Source organism: Scardinius erythrophthalmus, assembly GCF_964197995.2.
Source record: "Scardinius erythrophthalmus genome assembly, chromosome: 6".
NCBI lineage: Eukaryota > Metazoa > Chordata > Actinopteri > Cypriniformes > Leuciscidae > Scardinius > Scardinius erythrophthalmus.
Window position 1 is genome coordinate 26,099,225 of NC_138226.1, and position 25,496 is coordinate 26,124,720.

The 25,496-nt window shown below is 40.8% G+C and overlaps 1 protein-coding gene across 2 annotated transcripts in view; it reads right to left on the reverse strand.

Annotated features, from left to right (window-relative positions):
• The window catches only part of nrp2b (neuropilin 2b), a 73,426-nt gene that overhangs the window by 10,561 nt on the left and 37,369 nt on the right, over positions 1-25,496 (reverse strand). For both annotated transcript variants that reach the window (XM_081368962.1, XM_081368963.1), the window contains exons 8-12: positions 14,219-14,363; positions 12,440-12,789; positions 11,342-11,486; positions 3,040-3,117; positions 2,184-2,327 (exon numbers count right to left, since the gene is read on the reverse strand). In XM_081368962.1, the coding sequence (XP_081225088.1) occupies positions 2,184-2,327; positions 3,040-3,117; positions 11,342-11,486; positions 12,440-12,789; positions 14,219-14,363 (862 nt within the window). The remainder of the gene's footprint in view (positions 1-2,183; positions 2,328-3,039; positions 3,118-11,341; positions 11,487-12,439; positions 12,790-14,218; positions 14,364-25,496) is intronic.

Consider the following 25,496-nt stretch of genomic DNA (forward strand, 5'->3'; position numbering starts at 1 on the left):
CCAAATATTTAACCCTACACCAACCACGATGTAGATCCAGGAATTTGTCCTACTTAGTGATATCACTGTAAGCCAAATTCAAAATGTTCCTTTTTTCTGTTTCTTTCTCGCCGTTACATTGCACTGAACAATCTGGTTTGTTTTTTATGTTGCTCAGTAATAAATAATTGAACCGGAGGGAAGCAGAAACTCAGCTCAGACATAAAAACACCCCCCCCACCCCCCTGTTTTAAGAGGAAAGAGTCCTTACAACGCAATCCGTGTCAGATCCCACTGTGGACGTCTCAGTAAAGCAGAAGAAAAATGAATGGGAGAGGAGAGGAAGAGCGGAAAACAACAATCAGAGCGAAGGTTGGGAAACACTCTGTGAGTGATCTGACTGGACAGCGTGGCACCAGAAATTATCATCATTACCCATGCTGCCTCAGCTATGATTCAAATGCTCCCACCTACATTGATGTATAGAGAAATGGCATAGTCATTTCCGTTCACCCTACTTTGACACATTTCTCATCCCAAACTTATTGAAAATACAGCACTGAAATCAGAGATCAGGCCGTCGCTGGTGTTCCTTTATGAGATGCCTAAATAGATTATGCATTTAATTAAAGCAGAAGAACTTCCTCTGTTTGATCTTGGGTATACATATAGGAAAATTAATTACCCTTTCACAGGAAAAGTCCACCGTTGCATAGACACTATTTGGCTTAGGCTGATGTGCCTGAAGTAACCAGAGGGCAGGGAAAGGTACTTCTGGGATTATTGTTTTTAAGTGGAACCTTCTACACCTAGAGTTAATTAGGTTGACTGCGCATTAACCCTTTCTGGCCCTCTGTTTTTCCGTTTCCTGGTTAAACCACTGGGGTATGAACACTCTGGAATGCTCAGAGTGCTGTTCCAGGAGCCATGGGATCTACACGGCTTACTGTGATGTTGGATCGTTTTATGGGAGTGAGCTGTGCTATAAAGTGAATGAGTTGAGCAGCTCTTGTCCAGGGATGCTGGGAAGCCAGAAACATACTCCATATGCAAAAACATCACTGGCGTAACTATAGAAGTCCGTTTCCACCTTGGACTTTTTATCTTGTAATTGCGATTTTATATTTCTTAACGTGAATTCTTTCCTTTACTGAGAAGAAACAGGCTTCCATATGAAACATATACTCGAATCTGGCAGTCAATGGAGAAAGTAGCTTTTTGGCCCCAGATGATGGACTTACATCACCTACAAGCTTACCAGCCAAACCTTGACCCCTTGATCGGAAAGAGTCTAGCTACAGTACTAAAGCACTACATGCAACAATACTAAGAATACAATGTGTCCTTGTGTTATGAATTGCATTGAGATACATTTTGGAAACCAACTTTGTGTGAAATCGAGTTTGAGTTTCTAGAAGTTTTGTGTTAGGGGATCTACACAGTTTGTTTGGAGAAGGTGAGGAATGTGACGTGACAGCCCTGGTGTTAAAGAGAGAGAGAGAGAGTGTGTGTGTGTGAGAGAGAGGCGAAAGTCTTGGGATTGGGGGGAGCACTTGGTTTGGGAATGGTTAAAACAGGACAGGATTCTTTCCTCTTTACTGCTGGATCTCTCTTTAAAACTTGACATATGGAAAACAGTGCAATATTTTTTTAACAGCCTCACAAGGCAGAGTGCTCCAGGAAAGCAGTGAGGACATGGAGAACTCTGTGTGTGTGTGCGTGCATGCAGAATTAGTGAAGCACTCATCTTTTTTTCACGTAGGGTTGATAAAGGTCAGGTAAGCTCAGGGATGTGAAGAGATGAACAAACTCCCAGAGGAAGAACGAGGATGGACTGAGAGAATGACAGATACTATTCCCAGATTTCAACCATCATATTAATTACACACCAGTAATGAGATGGATGGATGGGAAATGAGAAGCGAGCTCATGTGTGTGAGAGTGTGGATTCATAAAGAGGACAAGGGCAAAAGGTCTTAAAATGTCTTTTGTGCAGTACGGTCACAGTAGGTCACCATACTTCACAATACTTCCTTCTGACCATCTTCTGCTGTCCCTGTTTATTTTCCTAACAATTCTTATTAATCAAGCACATTTGTCTTCACAAAGTTCCTGATATTCCCAATGCTATACCACAATTCCCACTGTTTTTGTTTATGTTTGAAGAGATTAGTGCGTAATATCTTTTATTAAGATGCACTTACTGTCAGATCCCAGTGTCAGGTCCAGACTAGGACTGGAGGAACTATACAGAGACCACTTCAGATCAGACATGGGGTCGTGGGTCCATCCACACATACTCTGCTCAAAGTCACACAGACCACCCAGAGATGACAGAGTGGTGGGAGCTGGGAAGAGAGAAAGAGCAAACCATACTCATTTTCCATGACCGGTTGTAGGCTCTCCCATAACACACACATACTATATTTGTCCTATGACTATATGTGTCCTACTATATGTATTTCCTCATGAAATATATATACAACCTGAAATATAACCTGCATATTCTTACTGTACATGCATTTTCTACATGTATATTTTATTTATTATATGAGAACAAATTTGTCTCATTTTACATACACAAATTCCTGTCTCACTGTATTTATTTCCAGTTTCTAATGTACATCAAAGATTCCAGTTTGCTTGTATGTGCATAGATTTCTGTCTCATTGTATGTGCACATTTTCCTGTTTCACTGTATGTGCACAGAATCCTGTCTCACTGTACATGACAGTTTACATGCTGTGAGCCTCTACTCATCAACACATAAGTGTGTAGAAATGGAGGGGCGGCAATCTGTTATTAGAGCTCTGGGAAAAGCAAAGCTGCAATTACACAGCAGAGTACTGTAAATAAAAGTGCATGTGTGATAGACTAAAATTGCTTATAAAAACATTCATTAATGAGACATGCTCTACTAGATATTCCCATTACACCTCAGCCAAGTATTTTGTAATATACATTAAATTGATTGGATATATTGATATTCACTCTACAGCGAGATCTGATCTCGTGCACTATAGTAATATTTTCTGTAAGTAAGGTGCTCTGTTTGATTACCTGGTGTCCTGTGGGCGGTACTTGTCTCGTCCTGAGGGGGAAGGGTAGGCGTAACAGTGTCAGGAATGGTGGTAGATTCTAAAATAAAGTAAAAAACAGCACATTTTAGAAATAAGCCTGAGACTGGGAAAAAAACGTGCGAGGCACAATTAATATCCTCTAAAGAAGATCATTGTACCAGTGCTGATGAATACACAAGTCTCCCTAACTTAGACACACATACATAGTGTCTGGCAAACACTCCTCAAATAAGAAATGACAGAATAATCACACATGATCGCACACAGGCATGCATGCACACCAGCATCTGTCCCCCAAAAAGTGGCCACAGCCACCAGACACACATAAACCAGGCCGAGACAATTAAAAATGTGCACATGCACCACATGCACATTGTGCATTTACAATAAGAGAAATATTCGAAAACCACAACTAAAAAAGAAAAAATTCTAAGCATCTGAGAGCTATTTACTGTTAAGTGCTCTAATAGAGAGAGAGAGAGAGAGAGAGAGAGAGAGAGAGAGAGAGAGAGAGCATATTCTCTAGATGATAGCTTCATCACCACTGCCATTCCACCTCAGACAACTGCAGTTACTGTACCAGTTACCCACAATGCATTTAAAAGTGAAACCATTGCTGCCACAGCTATTTTCCATGAGTCACAACACAAGACTTCCAAAGACATTCCCTCCTCTGACTGTCTCTCGCTCGCTTTCATTTTTATACAGCAACATACAGTTGTTGACTTCTTTAGCTTTATTTCTCTTCTTTCTCTCCACGTCTCTCGCCCATAAGTGACGTGAGTTTTGGCCAAAATGGCACGAGCCAGACAGCAACAAAACAATTGCAACAGCGCTCTTACATGGTTTCTGCGGTGATAATTTGTTATGACGGAAAATGTTAAATCAGCCGTTGCATCTCTCTTCGTTCCCTGCGGGGGATCAAGCGGAGGAAGATTTAGAGACAACGAGGCGTAAATGAGTAATGATTGTCAGCTCTTAAAGTCATTAATGTCATTACTCTTAACAATTCCCTGCTTAATTGGCAAATACGTGAGTGGCGTAACACTAATCATGAAGACACTTTAGCACAACATGAAAAGGAGAGGCCTACTGTAATATTAATATGTTATTAATTCTATAAGCGGGTGCGTACATGAAAGGGATGCACCAGCTGGCGGCTTCTGACATTAAACTCTATTAATTTTCTGCCCTTTACAAATGCAATTAACCTCCTGGGAACTGAGAACTCTCTGTCAGGTAACACACCTTTCTTTATTTAGCCTCACATACATAAAGTAGGACGCTCTCCTGTCATGTCTAATGCGCACTACTGTTCAGTAAGAATTTTTGTAAAAAAAAAAAAATTATTATGTTTTTTAAGGCTGCATTTATTTGATCAAAAATACAGTAAAACAGCAATATTGTGAAATAGTATTACAATTTAAAATAACTTTTTTTTATATATTAATAAATGGTAAAGTTTACTTTATTTCTATGATGGCAAAGCTGAATGTTCAGCATCATTACTCCAGTCAGTGTCACATGATCCTTCAGAAATCATTCTTATTTGCTGCTTAAGAAACATTATTAATGTTGAAAAGAGTTATTTTTGTGGAAATCTAGTTGAAATCTATACCATTACAAACTTTTAATTGCTTTTAATCATTTTAATGCATCCTTGGTGAGTAAAAGTATTAATTTCTTTAAAAAATGTTTCTGTTAAAGGTGTTAACAGGGAGGTCAAAATGAACCAACATGAGCACAAGTGGTTCATCATTGTATCATTGGCTCATTCAACAAGTCTTTTCATTTACCTGTCAATTAGCTAATGTTCAACAATATTCAACATTATTTACAATTATTTTTAAACTGACACCAGATATTTCCCTTAATGCGATTTCTATATACCCTATGTGAAATATGCTGCTAATTCCTCCCTATACCTGAAGCTCCAGCTATGGATCAGAGCAAGACACGGGAATAGATTTCCAATATGCTCTAAAGCTCTATTGCAGCCAATTGATCTGGATCCCAGAACTCTCTGGGCGTTGCCTGAGATTTCCTCCACAGCCTGATAACACATTAAGGCCACGAAATGTTTACAAGTCTCAAAGACAGACCAGATATTTACAAGCAAGGGCTAGTTTTGGGGTCACTCCTCATCACCCTGAAGGATTACCTTGTTTTTAACCTCTGCATTCAGGGCACAGAGCGGAGTTAGCCCTGTTTCCAGCCTCATGGGTCCCGCTGAGCCTTGGCAATCTCTGACTCAGCGCTTTCATAGCAAGATGGAAAAAATGTTCAATTACATAGAAAGCCTTGGAGTAAATGTGCCCCTGGCAGGCAGACCGGCTGTACTTCAGCGCCTGACTGAGATCTTGAGCAGAGACTGTAGCAAGGAAAACAAAGACTGATGTGTGTTTGGGAGATTATGTGGAGCAACAAACAAAGAACAGGAGTCAGACCGGATCAGCAACTGTGAAAGTGATCATCAAAGTTGATGTGGCGAATTATAACAATGTGTTCATGTTCACAACCACATTAAACGAAATAGTAAGCATGCTCCAAACATGCACAAACACACAAAAACGCATACTTAATCACTGATGCTTATTCATAGGCAACCTAATTAAACATTTCCAACTTGAAAGACGAGGCTTTTGGCCTCCAGAATTCAAAAACAAAGCCATTCTCCAGCGGCACTGAACTAATTAAAGCTTTTGTCTCTGTGTCTTTTGAACACAGAAAGTAACAGACGGTTTATCGTGTTATATCTCAGCTAGTAAATTCCCCAAATACAAACGCACAGATACATACTGAGTTCAGACAGGCCTGTGCTTGGCCTCTGATAAGGACTTTCATCACGAGCTCAGTTAAACCAACCAATCATCTCCAGGAGATAGATATCTAATATGCTTCACATGCCTAAAAATGTTCAGGGCGAAAGTGTTCATATTCACATCTGATGTCCTCAGAGAACCCTTCTTCAGAAACAACAACGGCGATTTCAAAAAACAATCTTCAACCGGCTTGATAGAGAGTGAATGCTTATCACAAACAATTCAAATCTCTTCAAAACAATTTTTAAGTTTATACACTGCACTTAACCATGGCTAGAATGCTACGGCGGGTTGTTTAACACCATATAACCAATCACATATTGCCTGGCTCATTAAATATCCATTTAGCAGTTGTGTTATTAATCATGTTAAACAAACCAATAATTGGAAGTCACGGTGTCATTTAGTACTATGTTTCAGAAAATCTCAAGAGATGAAAATTCCAACCCAATCTCATGAGAATTTGGCGATTTAAAAAGAATTTATATATTTGATTCGTATGAAACCGTATGGTTTTTCAAAAAAGGAAAAGAAAGAAAAAAACTAAGCATGAAGGTCCACCCCAAACTTAACTGTCAGTGGGACGCATATCATACAAAAACGTACAGCTTCATGGGAATTTGCCACTAATTCACCAAAACATAAACTAGTTATGAATTGCATGAGAGTGTGTTGGGAATACTCTGTCATCATTTGCTCATGTCGTTCCAAACATGCATTTCTTTATTTCTTATGCAATGAAAGTCAAAGGGGTCCAGTATTGTTTTGGACCCCATTGACTGTCATTGCTTGGACAAGAATAGCTGAAATATTATTCAAAATATCTTCATTTGAGTTCTGCAGAAGAAAGAAGGTCATATAGGCTTTGACATCATTTTAATTCAGTTTCCAGTAGGAGAGCTGTACTGTACAAAGACTGAAGTAGGCATTATTTTATAATAAAGAGCAGGGAATTGTGCAGTATGGAAAAAGAGGAGGGGAGAAGTGGAGATCAACCTAAATATTTACACTGGGAGGATATGAAGAATGACATGTGGGCTTTGTGGGTAAATGCCTGTGTGCAAACACGGGTTGTGTAGGGGGAATACACTAAACAGAAACATGTGGATGAGAACTTCAAAGCGCCAATTTAACTAGATCAGGGGAGCGGTTGTCCTTCAGCTCACATGCATCCATCCTGATAGAGAAATAGCAGGGAAAGATGGCGAGGGAGAACCTCGGTTTTGGCGAGAGAATGAGGTCGAGCCAGAGAGAAATGATTACACCCTCCTTGTCAAAGATGATAAGAACAGGAAACAATTTTCCATCACATCCCCAGCTGCCCCGGCAAGGAACGAAGAGTGGAACGCTCTAAACCACCCGCTGTCCTAAACCGCACCCACTGTTCCCTTGACGGACAGACACAGGCCCTGCCCGCACATCTGAGAGTGATCAGTGAGTACTGCACATCCTGACAGTAACGACATAATGTTACAAAAGATTCTATATCAAATAAAAGCTGTTCTTTTAAACGTTCTATTCATTAAAGAATCCTGAAAAAAAGTTTTAAACAGCTGTTTTCAACATTGATAATAAGAAATGTTTCTAGAGCAGCAAATCAGCATATTAGAATGATTTCTGAAGGATCATGTGACACTGAAGACTGGACTAATGATGCTGAAAATTCAGCTTTGGCATCACAGGAATACATTATATTTTACAATTTAGGTAAAACTTTATTTTAGTGTCCTTGTTAAATATGTTACATGTAGTTACTATAGTAATAACATTAAATCATGCATAATTACATGCAATTAACCCTCAACCAAACCCAAATCCTACCCTAACCCTATAGTTAGTACATGTTGTTAATTAATATTACTCAATCACATTGTAACAATGGCACCTTCAAATAAAGTGTAACCTATTACTGTTTTTGATTAAATGAACATAGTGAACATAAGAGACTTATTTCAAAAACATGAAAAAATACAGACCCAAACCTTTTGAACAGTAATGAATATATAATTCCCCCCACCCCCAACCCTTCACATGCATTTTTTGATATATTTGTACTCATAATTTTCATACATAATTGCAGATTTTTGTACTTCTTGGCTAAGGCAGTTAGCCATTCCATTCACAGCTGTTGTTTGAAGGCCTTACTGTCTGCTGTGAACTGCAGTAACCCTGTGCTCCTGAATCTCAGCACCTTCACTCAGCCTAAGCGGGAGAGAAGTTTAGCCGAGCCTAGTCTCAAAGGGTTGCATGCTGTGTTGAAGATGTCTCCCTCCAACTTCTTAAATTTTGAGATGCACTGCACCCAGCAGAGGTCACTGTCCTCACTCTTTCTACCTCTCTCTCTCTCTCTCTCTCTCTCTCTCTCTCTCTCTCTCTCTCTCTCTCTCTCTCTCCCAGAGAAGGAACCTTTGGCTTGACGTTGAGTCCAGTAATGAATAATAGACAAGGGTGCCTGATTGAAATATCTAAAGTCCCTCTGTGTGTCTTTCACGGTCTTGCTCACACAAGGTCTGCCTGCCACGCCTGTGTTTATTTATTCATCAATTCATTATTTCTCTCCTTGTGTCCCTCACTCCAAATTTCCTTCCTCTGGGAGAGTGATGGGATTTGGGGACAAAATCGTAGCTTAGCCGCAGCTCAGAATAACTCCAGGAATGTATGACCTTGGTTTGTGTGAGTTTGTACAGTATACAGAAGTAGTATGATATATGTATGTAATATATAAAGAGTTCAGATGCAAAAGCCTTTAAGTGCCATCTGAAATTTTCTTCTAGAATGATCATTTTTATAAAGCTTGTATATTTAAGTTCAGTAATTTCACTTAAATGACAATTAATAGGTAATTTGCATTGCCATTTAAGTGAAATTACTGAACTTAAATATACGAGCTTGATAAAAATGATCATTCTAGAAGAAAATTTCAGATGGCACTTAGAGGCTTTTGCATCTGAACTCTTCATATATATTTATAGTCAGATTGTCATTATAATCTGCCCGGGTGATCTAACTACGACACAGAGGATATGACTTAACATTATCCTGCTTATGACAAGGCTCCTTACCAAATAAATGGACAGTAATATTAATTTGAGTCTAAATTACTTTAGCATGTGAGAAGAAAGAGACTGTGGAGTGATATGAGAGAAACTGGTTGCTGGGGACAATAGTCAATTATACAGCTTTGCAGTCATTATATAAAAATACTTGACCGTCACAATTCACCAATCAGAATCAAGTATTCCAGAACGCCATGTAATAATAACTTCTAATAATCTCTCTTTATATGAAAATAAATGTGTGCATGTGTGTGTTCAGTCAGGAGACGACTATGAACGCGGTGGCAGATGTGTGTGATTGGCGTAAACATCTCTGTGCAGTGAAGTGGGACTGATGTAGCCCTGTGAATATTTAACGTCTCTCTCTTTCCGCGAATCCCCACGGCCACTCAAAATCAGAACAACAGCAGCCTCGGCCCCTCACTCACCCTCGCTCCACAGCTGCAAACAACCATCATTTACAAAGGTACAGTTTGCTTTGGAGGACCGAATTAGGACAATCTCACTCAAACCGTAGGTCTGTATGTTTTTTGTTGTCAAACGGCTCCTTTGAGGACCGGTACTGGTGATCACCGTGGAGGTGCTTAACAGATGGTAGGAAACGAAACAGCCATAATGTTGGGGCTTATGGACGGAAACGAAGAAAGTAAAAGGAAAATACACACAAATCAAAGTCACATGTAAGTATATATAACACTGCTGTAGCTGGGGGCGGTGTGTTTATTATTTTCAATTAAATTCTGACTGTAAAATCAAACAGGATGAGCCACATTGAAGTCGCTGCCAATATCCAATGAATACACACACCTGTGACCGCACATCATTTGCATATTAAGTTGCTACAGGCAATGTAAACAGCCTACAGCTAGGCTAATGAACTTTATTACTCACCGGATGAATTGATTATCATGATTATAATTAATCTTCTTTGTGACATGTCCAAAGTCATAGTGTTAAAAATGTCAAAACAAAACACTCAAACCGCAGGTCTATATGTTTTTTTTTTTTTTTTGTCAGACGGCTCATTTGAGGACCGGTACTGGTATGGATGACTGTGGACGTGCTTTACAGATGGTAGGAAACGAAACAGCCATAATGTTGTGCATACGGGTGGAAACTACAAGGAAAATACACAAAATTCAAAGTCACATGCAAGTGTATATAACTCAAGTGTGTTTGTGTGTCTCGGGATCTGTATGTGATTAGATTTACTGTGGAGATTAGGAACTGGGGCTGTAGTTTCAACATTGAGTGGGGTAGATTGAGCCCCCTGTGTCTCGAACATCTGGTGCGCAGTTGTGCACTGCGGAGCCTCGCCGCACTGTCATCGCATTCCCTCACGCAAACATAACGGCGTGTGTACACAAACACAATCGGCCGTCAGTCCATTTTTCGTTACTCATTAACTCACTGGCTTTGATCCATCCCTCATTTCTTTCTTCCGCTTTGATTATCGTCTCTCTCTCTTGATCTTTCGCTCTCATTCATTTATGGCCCATAGGCTCTGTAAACCTGTGCCAGTATCGCACCAAGCGCCGCCGATGACACATGAAGCTTTCAGCCCGGATCTCATCTTCTGCCTGCAAAGTGCCACCAACTAACCCTGAGCCAGCACCGGCTCTCTGTCTGACTTTTCATCATGCCTTCTTCCTCCTGCAGTCTTGCCATGCTAATAAACCTGGGCACTCAGCCCTGAGGCTTCCCCTGGCCTCCACCCACATCGTCCTTTCTAGCAACTCCTCTAATGCTCCTTCGCCCCCGGCATTCCTGGAGACACAGAGCCATGAAGACAGCCCGTCGATTACTGCCCCTCGGCCTGCCGCTTTATAAAGCCCAGGCCAGGTCCAGAGGGAGCAGTCGAGTGTCCTTTTGGCTGATCGTCACGATGTGACAGGTAAAAGATTCAGGAGGAGGATATATGAAGGACATCGGGGACAGAGAGCAAAGATGGAAGTGACAGAGTGGTTTTCTTTCTACTGCTGTAGCTGGAGGCGGTGTGTTTATTTTAAATTAAAACTGATAATTCTGACTTAAAAAATCTGGATGGATAAGCCACGTTGAAGTTGCTGCCAATAGCCAATAAATGCACACACCTGTGACCGCACATCATTTTTTTATTATTCATTAATGTGAAGTTGCTACAGGTAATGTAAACAGCCTGCAGCTAGGCTAATGAACTTTATTACTCAGCGGATGAAGAGTTTATCGTGATTACTATTAATCTGTTTTGTGTTGTCTAAAGTCATAGAATAAAGAATGAAAACCAAAACGAAATAAAGCGAAACAAAACAAAACAAAACAAAACAAAACAAAACAAAACAAAACAAAAAACAAAACAAAACAAAACAAAACAAAACAAAAAACACACAAAATATATACAATAAAATAAAAACACAGGTCTTACCTGGCAAGTCACAACCCAGTATCTCCAGTCTCATTCCGATGCCGGCGGGCGACCACCTCTCTGGATACACCCGGATAAACTGGGCCACAATCTCCTCGAAGCGACGGATCTCTGGGGTGTCGTAGTGTGTGTTGCCCTCAAAAATCTGGTGGAGCAGAATCACAAAGGGACTTTAGCACAGCTGTGTGACTGACTGAGAGGAAAGCTAGTGGATATTCTCTCTTTTTGAGAAAGTCTCTGACGCAGCTCAGGTTTTAATTAACACAACCGTGGATGATTTCACTGGAATGTTATCAAAGCTTGCAGCATAATTGAATTCTGCTCTCAGAGTGGGAGATTGGGAATCTAGAAGTGAAACGCTGAGTCGCTGAGATGAGCAGGAAAGAATGAAGTAAGTCTTTTAATAATCTGATTCTGGTGAACTGTTCATTACTGTAGCCTTTTTAACGACCCACAATATTTAAATTAGCACGATTAACTAATTAACCTAATTCAACTCCAGTTAAATTCTTCACTTCAGTCCTCTGCTTGAAAAAAGCAGAATATACAATGCTTAAGATGGGAAAGCAAGGTCCTATAAAGCCTAACTGACTTAACCAGCTCTTGACTAAAATGGACTACCAGGTCAAACCCAGGTTCACCCAGCTGATCAACCGTCAAGACCAGTGTTCCTCAAATGGTTGAGTTTGAGCTAAACTCAGCAATCCTGATCTAGACCAACCTGAACAAGACTGGACCAGTTAAAAACGATGTTTCACTTTAACTAATTATCACTTTAACTCTTTAACCCAGGGTTCCTCAAATCCAGCCCTGGAGGGCCACTGTCCTGCAGTTTAGTTCAGACTCTGATCAAACTCACCCATCTGCAATTTTCTATTAACCTTAGCTTGTTCAGGTGTGTTTGATTAGGGTTGGAAGTAAACTCTGCAGGGCAGGAACCCTGAGGAACCCTGCTTTAACCTGTTTTCTCAACTGATTAATGGACCATAGTTTTGAAGCAGATTAAAAATAAAATAATTAAAAATAATGATATAAATAACAGTTTCATTAACCAGAAAAACTTGATTGTTGTGATAGCATTAAAAATCCAGTTCTCACCTTTGGGAAATTGGTCTTGGAGTCGATGATGTAGCTCCAGTCTTTTCCATTCAAGCTGTGGGACAGTTTATACTTCCGTACAAAGGCCCGGTTCTCGGCGCTGGTACTGCCGTCTACCCCGCGGGCCCCTTGCGTGATGATACCCCGTACGGTTTTGGGGACTCCCAGGTCCACCTGCAGCCATTCTTCTCCGGCCACGGGCTGCGCGGGACTGGGGAACCATCCTGAGCGGCTGGCCACCAGCCGGGCGGCACCTGTGGCCCCGTGGATGTCCCTCATGGAGGAGGCTGAGATTTGAGAGTCTGGCAGGAGGCCGGAGAGCATTCCCTGCATCTCAGAGCATGGAGCGTCTGAACGGAGGATAGACAAGAAGATGAGTTATGGTGAAGCAAAGGGGAATTGACATTTTAAGGCTGGAGAGATCAATGTTTCATGTCGTTATGTCATGAGAGAGGCCTTAGGAGTAAATAATAAATAAACAGCATGTGCGGGTGTGTTTTTTGGGTCTGCGGAGTGGGTGTTTGCGTGTAGGATTTATTACAGGAAGAATTTCGTGTTCCAGGTTTGTTAGGTTCACCTCTACAGAGTTAAAAGCAAAACCCACTCAGCCCAAAACAGCCATTCTCTGGCTCAACCGCCACAAATACAAAAGCTACCAGAAATAAATGATTGATTTTGGCCTATGGCTTAAACACAGAACAAAAGAACAGGAAAACAGGCTGGGGCATCTGGTTCAAGCCCATCCTAACAATCTCAGTTGAATTACACCCAGAGGTACACCCACACTCCTGACAGAAAGAGCAGTAAAACACAGATCGAGGCTAGCGGCGCGAATGTGATCGATGGCTTCACAGGCATCTTTATAGGCTTGGCAGTGCCGGATATCCCGTGAGCCGAGCATCACTCTTTTGTGGGAAAGACAGGAAGGGCAGCGACAAGCCTCGCTGAGAGCAGCCTGTTCTGGGCTGGATGCCCGAGGGACAACGGCCCCCGCGGGACTGCAGCAGGTCTAATATGGAGGCCAGTGGCGTGTCCGTACGTCGTTTGTGTCAGTGTTGAAAAAGACCCTGTCTCTAAAAGCGCATTTGTCCTGCTCAGTGTCGAGGAAAAAAGGAGCGAATCACTGTTTAATAGCGTAATGATGGAGTGTGATGTCTCTGATAACATCAGTGCAAAAGCAGCTCACCTCCTTCTTCTGCTGCAGGACATGCTAACAGAATTAGGTGCCTGCTATCTCCCCATCTCCATAAATAACCAAACTCAATCAGGACCCTAAAGAGCTCTGATAAATACACATCTGAGTTCACTTGACAGGGACACAGTGGGTGTCTGGAACAATATTTGTCACGTGCTGTATCTGTGGGCCTGCTGCGTACGAAAGTTCACGAGACACTCTATCCATCCATCCATCCATCCATCCATCCATCCATCCATCCATCCATCCATCCATCCATCCATCCATCCATCCATCCATCCATCCATCCATCTATCCATCTATCCATCTATCTATCTATCTATCTATCTATCTATCTATCTATCTATCTTTATTTAGTGAGGGAAAGAACAACAATCTCATGAAGCATTGCGAACAGCATAATCATATTAAAAACAATGGAGAAATATAAAACATATACTGTATTTTAATACAGCCTATATAAGAACAATGTTTAGTCAATTCTCAATGTTAACAACCACAAATCAGTTCCCTTAAGGGCTGGTGAAACATTTTAGATTGTGTATAGACTTGGAAAAAAGTTGTGTGGTGTGAGTTTTACTGACCCGTGATTTGACAGCCGTAAAGTTCGAAGCGTAAAGCGATTCCATTCTTCCATGCCTGAGGTCGGATTCGGACAAACCGAGCCAAGACTGGCTGAGGGATCCGGTTCAGGACCACCTCTGAGGGGTCTGCGTTTGCATGGAAAACCTAAGGAGAGAGAGAGAGAGAGAGAGAGAGAGAGAGAGAGAGAGAGAGAGAGAGAGAGAGAGAGAGAGAGAGAGAGAGAGAGAGAGAGAGAGAGAGAGAGAGAGAGAGAGAGAGAGAGAGAGAGAGAGAGAGAGAGTTACAACTATTCAGGAGGTGGTTTGGCTGAGGCCACTCATTCAAAACAAACTAACCAAACAAACAAGCACAAACTCTCACACAGTAAGAGATCTTTACTGGGGTCAAGTGAGATTGTGACCTTAATCGCTGTCAAAATACACACACCAATGACTACACACATAGACGCCAAAGTTAGCATCGTAAATTCAAACATGAAATGCTGTTTCCTCCAGAATGAGTTAAAGACGACAGACATGGGTGAGAAAGTGTGGAGAGTGTTTGAAAAATCAGTTGTCAATCTATGGGCTTGAATGTTGTCACATAAAGACATAAAACCAGGCACTACCACATGTTTTTGGGCGTTGTCATTGTTTACATCAGTATGTCAGATGGTTAGTATTTCACAGGCAGTTCACAGGGTATCATAGAAATATGCCATATGCTTCAGTCACTGCATCTTAGGATGGTGAGGATGGACAAGACGACAAGCTCTGATAGCAAATCTCCATCTCTTCTTCTTCCTCAGAGACATGAGCCTCTGTCAGGATCTTTGTCTCCAGAGAGAGGAAGTAGGAAAGAGTAGAAGGATCAGAAGAGGGCGAGTCCTGCTCCACTGCACACACAAAAAACAAAGCCTGGACCCTAAGGACCTGACCTATCTCAGGATCCAGTGACACCCGGGCCAGCTGGCCTGGGTCAGGTCCGTTCTAGGCTGGCTTGTGCTGAGAGTGAAGGAGGAGATTAAAGGCGGGTTAGAAAAATGAGAAGAAAAAAACCTTCCGACCTTTGGGAAATCGCCTCAATATATCATAAAATAAAAGTAGGAAACTATGAACTGAGGACCTGTGGTCATTAATCATTGTGCATATGTTTAGTTAAAAGCAGTGGAGACCTGGGGCAATTGTTCAATTTTTCACATATTTCATCATAACTCACAGATTGCTACAAATATACCTGCCATCTTTTGGTAAATTAAATAATAAAATTTGAACAATGCGAAAGATTCAATCACAATATTGAAATATAATACAATAACTCAGGAGAGAGATAGATAGATAGATAGATAGATAGATAGATAGATAGATAGATAGATAGATAGATAGATAGATAGATAGATAGATAGATAGATAGATAGATAGATAGATAGATAGATAGATAGATAGATAGATAGATAGATAGATAGATAGATAGATAGATAGATGTGTGATAGAAAGATAGAAAAAGTGTGTTTGAAGAGAGAGAGAGAGAGAGAGAGAGAGAGAGAGAGAGAGAGATGCTTTAGAAGAAAACGTGAGTGTGTAAAGCTGTTGTCAGTAGGAAGATGCAGACATGCTTCGCAGAAATCTGCCTTTGTTTAATGACCTCATGATGGAGAGTGTGACCTTTCCCCTTCACTGCCTCTGAAGTTTTTCAACACAGCACAGTATGTGAGAGCCAAGTGGTGTGTGTGTGTATGTGTGTGTGACGACTGGGGGCAAGCAGTGTGTAATATATCACCTCTTTAGTGTGTGGGAGAGCCCTATTTCTCACGATTCACTGACATAACCTAACACACCCAGCACTTCTGAAAAAAACAAAAAAACAAACTCAGCTAGATCAAAAAGCCTGTGAAATATGAACTATTCCGGAGCCGTACTCATCGCAGTTGTATTTTTTTGTATTATTTATATACTATTATATAGTATATATACCTCCCACACTATAGTTACATCAAGCATCATGTGGTTTTGCTATTACCTTTCTAACCAGTCTTATTATAGGCAAAAAAAAAAGTTTACTGTTTTGTTAGTTTACTGTTGTCCTTTGACTGGATGGCTCCCTTTCCTGGCTTCTGATTAGCCAACCTGTTTAATCCAAACCAGCAAAAAACTAAGGGCTGTGAGACTACAGATGACCAGATGTATATCACATGGGATTTGGGACAGAAGGAACACTGGCCATTATGGATAAAATTCCAAGCACTAAGAAGAGAGTATTAACCATGAAGATGCCAAAATGATCAAAAAGCACAGAAGAAACTAAAAGGCATAACAGGATTGAGCAGTCCAATTACTGCGAGGGCGTTAGGGAGCAGGCTGAGATGAGGCTAAAGAACGGTGATTTCCCACTGGTCCTCTAAGACAGAGGAAAAGGGGAAGCGAGAGGAATGACAGAAATGACAAAGTCTCGGATTCTGACAGCAGCAGTCAATCTATAGTGGAGGTGGAGTCCAATACTGCTTCTAGCCAAACATATATTAGCGATATGAAACTATACGTTTGTTGTTCCTTTCGCTTTTTCCCACACACGCGCTCACCTGCTAATGTTTTCTTTGCATCCCTAAGCTACAAGGGCCTCTGACTGGTGTTGTGTTGACAGACACACAGGTGCTGGTAATGACAGACTCCCACACACCGAAACAGGAGAAGTGCTGTCAACCCTGCTGTCACGGGCCGTCTACTGATACAAGCCCACCCTCGCACCCGTTCCCTCTATTTTTTGCCCTCACACTGTCGTTTTTCCGTTGTTTCTCTCTCACTATGCAGCGTAATCTTTGATTGATGCACTCTCTGTGAGCGCAGGCATGCCTGTAGCCAGATACATAACAAATGGACACTGCCGTCATTGGAAGGTTTATGCTAAATTACTTTCATGAATCATGCATTTGCGTACGTTACTTATATCACGTTCCCTCCGGCACGACTGCTAGTGTTTCCCAGCATGCAGTCTGTGGGGAGTAGCAGGTATGTATGGTCTGTCTCAGGTGATGATGTTTTGTATGTGAGTGCGGTTCTGGGTATATTTGGTGCTAGATACTAGCAGACTTTTTTCTGCTATACTATTATGCAGAGGGTATTTACACATAGTAAAATGTGTTAAACAAAGCTGTGAGTACTCTTATTCAAACAATATATCAAACTAGCCAAATTTTGATATAAACAATATTAAAAACATAGACCATAAGGTTCTGAGAAGTGTAGAACTAAACGTCATAGAAAATCCTCACTCTCATCGACTGCCGCCTCTGTTGATAAGCGAGTTGGAGTAGTTTTGATGACAGAGAAAATCTTTAAGTAGTGATGGCCAAGTTGATTTTTGTTGTTGTTGGACAGGTAAGGGAATTAATTTTTGTGTAGACGCTCTCTAAAACTCACTAGTATCTGTATAAAACTCAAGCTGAGACAATCAAACGGATCAATGTCGATAGACCTAGCATCTAACAGGTCACCATGATTCATGACCAAGAACAAGACATGTTCTTAGATCAACATATTTTGTTGATCCTGGAAAAACATTCCTGTCCGAAAATGTAATCCTAACCCTATCCCTAACCCTATACCCATAACTCATCCCTAAAATCAGAGGGAAATGATACGTGAATAACACAGATGTAGAAGCACCTAACCTTGGATTGTAAGCCTAAACTTGACTTAAACTCTAAACTTGTCCTTCAAATATGATTATTAGATTTTAATGTTGTTCCAGGATCAACAAAGATGTTGATCCAGGAACGTGTTGCACTTCCGCATTTCCGCATCTACTGTAACACCATTGTGGTATCAGTACTTAAACGCTAGCTAAACAACTACTGGAATTTTCAGTCAATAAATGAGACAATGCTTCCCCACCATTGACAGAATTTTCTGGCTTTCCGTGTTTTCACCATTATATGGTAGGGGGCGCTATTACACATCTTTTGAAAGAGTACTAAATCTCCTGATCAAAACACAGGTGAAAAAGAAGCAGAAAAAAATTATATCATATATACAGTAAACATATGCATATTTTGAGATAACGCGATCATCAACATTAAACAGTATATAAATCAAAACTGCCTGATGTTAATGAATGAAATGTCGACCCAGGATGAGCTATAGGACTGTGAATCGTTGGGGGTGTTGATGGATCTACTCCATCTGTGTTTTGATTATCGTTCTGAATCGCATCCAGATGTACTCTTTGAAAAAAACACAAAATGCTGCTTTTTTGTTTTACAAAACGAGAATGCATTAAGAATGCATTAAGCTATAATAAAACAGGATTTTTTTTTTGCTTAAAAGCAGAGGGTCTTGCCTTTCTGTTGACAAATTGCATGTTCAGATATTCCTACAACAAAATATATTCTGGGGGTCATGACATTTTTATTAAAAAATATAGTCAATATAGTACATACAATATAAAATCACCAGCTACTTTGCAACGGTACATTACTGATTATTTCAGAAAATCGTTCCTTTGGAAAAGCCAGTCTTTTTTAAAAAGGGGAAAACTCCATATCCCATGTATGATCAAGTACAGCTTTAGTAAAGAATAAACTAAAGAGAATGTGTTACGCTTGTTGTTTGAAGCGTAAAGATGGATCTGAAACTGATCAAAGAAGAACAACCAGCAAAGCATATTGAGCTCTAACATCTACAAGAGGGTTGGGGTGACTCCTCCATGTTTTCGTTCTGTGTGAAAGCGAGCACTGAGACTATGAGGAATCTAAAATAAGCATTTAAATAAATATATATACTAATATTTCAACGCATTCTCATCCTTGGGCGTCATATACTGGCGCTTTTGACATTTCGTCGACATCGAACGCACATGGCACCCTTTAGCGTCAATATGACACGCACAGAGCTTTGTTCGGTTATGGGTTGGTTTAGGTCTGGTGTAGGGTTAGGATTAGACCGCTAGGAGGCGCCTTCTGGCCCATTTCTATCTGCGTCTCATATTGACGCTAAAGGGTGCCATGTGCGTTCGATGTCGACGAAATTTCAAAAGCGTCAATATATGACGCCCAAGGATGAGAACGGGCTGAATATTTTCATTCACACTTTTACAGCTCACATGCGACTGGTGGCCATGATTCAGTGTTCTTGACGAACACCAAGTCTGACACAAAACAATGATAATAAAGTCATAAAGACATAACAAATTTTTTAAATGCAAGTCATGCAAAAAAACATGATCTTATGCAGGTGTTTTTCCTGTTTACTCAAAAGGATTGTGCATTATATATGTGAAAAAACAGGAATCTGTTGACAGCGTATATGGCCGTAGTGCTGCTGGTCTGTCTAGACACACACACACACACACAGACCGATCAATGAGGGCAGATGTAGATTAACTCTTATATGAATTATTGAAAAATTACGTCTGACAGTCCAGGAGTAGTTATATTGAAAGAACTCCTTAGAAATTCATCAGCGCAGGAAAACGTGTATATTGTGCGGGAATATTCATGAGGTGAAATGGGGTCCTCAGTGGGGACCAACAGGGCAGGCTCCTATATTGAGTAGTTCCTAAAAAATTTGTTTGAATTATTCAAATGTCTGGCACAAGGGCAGCCTACTGAAATAATAAAAACCTCCCAAAGTGAACCCTCTGTGAGGTTGGAGTCTGAAGACACACACACATCTCCTGTGAGATGTTGTCACTGTTAATATAATAGCGACAGAGAGAATTTACGGTCGCATAAAAGTGGACACGCTCTCCCACAATGCCTGACTGCTCTGGCTGAGTTACAGAAAGCCACACGACCGCACTGGGGTCTCGGGAGCTGAAAGAGGTGCCGTGTTCCCCGCCCTGTCCATCTTTCCCCCTGTCTGTCTTTTTGTCTTTCGTTCTCTCCATCTCTCGCTGCTTTGCATTGGCTCGCTGCCACACTTTTCTTTTTCCCTCAGACTGATGCGGCCGCTGGGAAATGTGGTCAACGTTCACAGATCTGCTCGAGTCATTACTCTCTCTCTCTCTCTCTGCCCTTCTCCTGCTCTCTCCCACACCTTCACGGCCGAGATGAAGATGTTGACAGAGCAGCCGGGCTCCAGTTGGCTGCAGGCCAGTGCAGGTTCAGCCTCAGAGGAGGAGAAACACAGAGAGAAACCCACAGAAAAAGTCCTGTGACAAATTATTTTATAAGTACAAATATTCCATGTAATCTCTAGATTAATATGAGAAAAAAACTGCATGCACAATAATTATACAAGAAATAGAAAGTTCAAAAGAGCTTTAGATGAGGTATGTGTGCCTGTGTGCTGGCTCCGGGTCCCTGACGGCCCTTGGCTGTATGCTCTGCTGTTATAGATGGTTTTGACTGATGAGGGGCTCAGATACCCGAGGTCAAATTTGCTGTGTTGGTGCCATTCACTGATTGCCATATGACTTATGAGTGGAGCTGTTTATTGTCTAGAAAGGCTTGTGATAGGTTATGAATTTTAAATACCGGTGATAACTTTGATGAATACTAACCATGAATCAAAAACTTGTATGATTTAACATGCAAATATAAAACATTAAAATCTCTCCAAAAAACTAATTTTGTGTGGAAGCTCATCTTGTGGATTACAATGTACAGAGTAAATCCTGTTCAGATAGCCTAGAAATCTAGACGCACCCTAGCAGCAGCAAATTTTATTTTGAAGCTAGGGTCGTCTAGCAACTCTCCGTTGGCTTGCGAGCTGGAAAAACCAAACTCTAGTCAGGCCAGTCACATCGTGTATAGTGTCGGTGGGCGGGCTTAACATAATGACTGCAGAGTTGTGACGGTTCCGAGTGAATTCCCTGCTACGTGGTTGCTGGTCTTTCGAATCGGCTTTGGTCGCAACTCTGGAAGACTTGGAGTTAAAGGGTTAGTTCACCCAAAAATGAAAATTGTGTCATTAATGACTCACCCTCATGTCGTTCCAAGCCCGTAAGACCTCCGTTCATCTTCGGAACACAGTTTAAGATATTTTAGATTTAGTCCGAGAACTTTCTGTTCCTCCATTGAAAGTCAATGGACGGCATACTGTCCATGTCCAGAAAGGCAATACAGACATCATCAAAGTCCATGTGACATCAGTGGCTCAATCTTAAGTTTATCAAGCGGCGAGAATACTTTTTGTGCGCAAAAAGTAAACAAAAATGACGACTTTATTCCACTATTCATTTCCTTCTCTCTAGGCCTCAAGTGAGTTCACGTAGTGTTTTTGCGCAGCGCGTCTGTGTTGTACGTCACACGCATCACACATGACCAGCGTCGGCCAATAGTGAGCCTACGTGTGACGTACATGTACACAAACAACTGTAAGTAAAGAACCCCTTCTCATTTGATCTGATCTTGATCTAGTCCTAAAATCAGGAAATAAGCATTCTTGCACTTATGGTTCCAATCTCTCATAATCAATATTTATTTTTATTTTTATTTTTATGGGTTTTTGGTTGAATGCCTGAAATAAGGTCTGTGGTTAACAAAAGCTTCAGCTATTTTTATATTTTATTATATTAAAATAAATACATTAGTAATAACCCACTCCTGATTTTGTAAGCTTTTACATGTCTTGAAAATGTGGTTGTCAACAAGTGTCTAAACGTTTACAATCAAACTCTTGCAAATTATCTCTAATTAACTCCAACTTTAAATGAAGACTGAAAGAGTTGTTGGAAGGTATATGGTGAAGTTCGTTTATAGGCTAACTTTCGCTTTTGGCAACTGTATTGCCAAGCTTCAAAACTCAAAACATGAGCAAACTTTTGTTGGTTACAGATTATTTTCTGCAGTAATGGCTATTGAATTTTTGTCAAGGGAATCAGCAAATGTGGGAGTGTTTGGGAAACTTGTTTGGAAACTTGCATAATTTTTGCAATTCTGCTTAAATTTTGGTGTAACTCGCTGCGTAGAAATGACACACTGCTGCTTTAAGTCAACTTGGAATCAGAACACACAGTAATTGGAAGAACAGATGATATATTTTATGACCCTCAGAGGTGTAAATGCTTCCTCTAAAACCACCATTTGTCACAGTGAATGAAAACCACATTTACACGACCCCACTAAAGACAGGTAACTGTGTATTTTTCTTTGAGTATGTGTGAAACGGTTTCCTCAGTTCACTGAACACCTTCCGTCACACATTCTGCCTGTGCTTCATGCAGACGACTCGACTCAAAGAGCATCTATTCTCTAGTCTATGACATCACTAAAGGTTAAACCCTCAGTGGTGCACTCCCAAAGAACAGCGGACTCCTCCTGGGATCTGGCAGCGGTCTTCCATTATCCACGCGCTCCATGTGAAGCGGAGGAATGCACGGAGACGGACGAATCTGTCAGTCTGCTGTTTTGAAGTCCGAGTTGATGTCATCTCCCATGACAGCGCTCTCGGCTGCTTCGCCTCAGGATTTTACATGTTAACACACATACCATATGCTCTCTCTCCCTATGTAAACCCCTTGATGGTATTGTTAAATAAGCAAGGAATTTACCAGACCTTCATGATGATCTGCAGGCTGCTTAAACCGGCCATGCTGACCTTAGGAGCATGTGTGGGACCTTACATGAGGGACACACTCATTTTCCCCACCAGTGGAAATAGGATTGAGACCTTTCGACCTCCTTGCAATTTGAAACAGTATGTTTGAGAAAATAGTTCTGTCATTACATTGATGGCTTTATCAGATACAGTCTCAGGAGGAAATGTGGGATTGGCTATATATGCATGTGTTTCTGTGTGCTGTGCTTTCCAATGAAAGAGAAATGAATTTGGAGTTCTGCTTCAAAACAGCTAGACAGTATTTGACGGCATCAAAGTTGCCCTCCCAGTTAAAATATTTCTGCATATTTATACCTGTTCCAAAAGGTATAAATATGCATAAATATGTTGTCTTCTAAGATGTGTGGTTTTTGGCCAGATTTTAAGGCAGCATTGTATGTATCCTTCACAGAGGTGGCAATCCCATAATGCAGTGCATTAAAATGTTGGGGTCGGTAAGAATTTTAAATATATTTCAAAAAGTCAATTATTTCTATAATGGCAAAGCTGAATTTTCAGCATCATTACTCGAGTCTTCAGTGTCACATGATCCTTTAGAAATCAATCTAATATGCTGATCTGCTGAAGAAACATTTCTCATCATTATCAGTCTTCATTATCAATATTTTTGTGGAAACTGTGATTTGACTTTTTTTTAATTACGATTAAACGAAAGTTCAAAAGAACAGTGTTTACTTGAATTAGAAACATTTTGTCATTTGTAACATTATAGTCTTTACTGTCTTTACAGATGTCTTTACTGATCAATTTCTTTAAAAACTGAACTAACCCAAAACTTTTGAATGTTAGTGAACTTATATTTCATTAAATACTAAAAAGTATACATGTAAAATGTTCAAGCTAATTAAAAATGGTCTGTATGAGTTCATTCGTGTATTAGTAGTAAGCTTAGCAGCATGATATATAAAAAAAGATTGTTTCAAATCAGTCACTTCTGATGTTACAATGCTGCCTCGTACTGTACCTGCCTATATATGTAGCACACAGGAAAGTTTTGGAACAGAGCTATGTTCGTGTGTGTGTGTGTGTGTGTGATCATCTTATCAGATCTGATTTAGCAGTGACTGAATGAGTGTGCTGCAGGTAATCTAGTAGTGAACAGAAAGAACCGCCACAGCGGTTTGAGAAGAAATTAAGCCCAGCTCTGCTGATAACACACTTACACCACACACACTTACAATGAAACTATCAGCCACCAGCCTACAGTGATCTCTTCAGCAGCTCTTCCTGTTTGTCCGAAAAAAAAAACACACACAATCTGTCAGTGTCCTCTGAACCAGGGACACACACATACACACACACCCACCACCATCATTTGAGACCGATTAGAGCCTGATGTCGTGCTTTCAAATCTAATGATCAACACACAGCACTGAAAAATAATAACCTGTCTGACTCTGAATCCGCTTGCATGACACTCACATGCAAAACTGTTTAAGTATTGCAAATTTACATTTTCATTTCAACGCCGACACACTATTTCCTGTTAATCTATATTTTGGTATTTGGTGATATTAAAAAAGCCATGCCTGAGCGCATTCAGTCGGCATGACAGGCATCTTGCTAGATAGCTGCTGACATAAAAATATATTTCTTCCAGGCATTTGAATAAATAGTACATTATTTAATAGTACAATTTCTAAATGGACACTGATCTGCCACGTCTCCCATAAAAGGCGTGAATCTCCCATTCCGACACAGCGAGACGCTGTGCTTAGCCCAACTGAAACCAAAGCCGTAAAAACACTGAGCACATTAAGGGAGGACTGAGCTCAGAGATTTTCGTGAAGATTAAAGCCAGAGGCTGTTTCAGCAGGGGGTCCAGGACTAAAGACCCTAACGCCAGTTGGTGGTGCCCAGGGTTGTATCCAGCAGGTTATTCTCAGTGGCAGCTGATGTTTTGTACAGCTTCTTCCAAAACCATTACACTAACATTGGAGCTTTCACATGTTCCCCTGTCATGCAATCAACTCCATACAGGATTTCCAGGGGATTTGTTAATAAATTAAGATTAGAGGCATGTACCACACGGGATGATTAGTTTTACACTCTCATCTTTTTCTGACCTCGCTTCATTTTCCTTTCACTCAAGCCTTCAAATCTGTCTGTTCACTCGGTTTCTGGGTAATGGAGCCCTGTCTAGTTTCTCCCCATCAGAATGGAATTCTCCCCATGAATTTCCATGTTGGTTCATGACCAGCATAGTCTCTATTGTGGAAGTCTTGGGAGTTAAAGGCCCACTGAAGTGCCTTGGAACATGCAACTTTGTATGATGCGTTGACGTAATTTTCACTGAAAAAGGAAGCTAAGGCGGGACATACTGAATGGCTCCTCCCCCTTTTCAAATAGCCAATAGCGTTTACCTCACAGACTGCAAGTCGTACTTGACAGCACCATGGAAGCGAATCCGAGCGCTGATGATACGTTAGATTCTAGAGAGCATTTGATTGGACAGAAGACGTGATGAGAAGCTGAAGTCCGCAGTGATGTCATAAAAATCCTTGATCCATTTTAGCGGGAGAGACTGTACATTTTGAAAGCTTATCACCTAAATGCGAATTTGTCATTGATTTGGAACACACCAGCTTATTCGTAACCTTAAGGCTAACATGCTCATACCAAAACTTTGATTTCAGGGGGCCTGTAAGCTAGTTAATAAGTTTGAGGGGAACACCAGCATTTCAGCTAGCCCACCACTGCAACTATACACCGGTTAGAATACAGGTAAAACGAAGTGAAA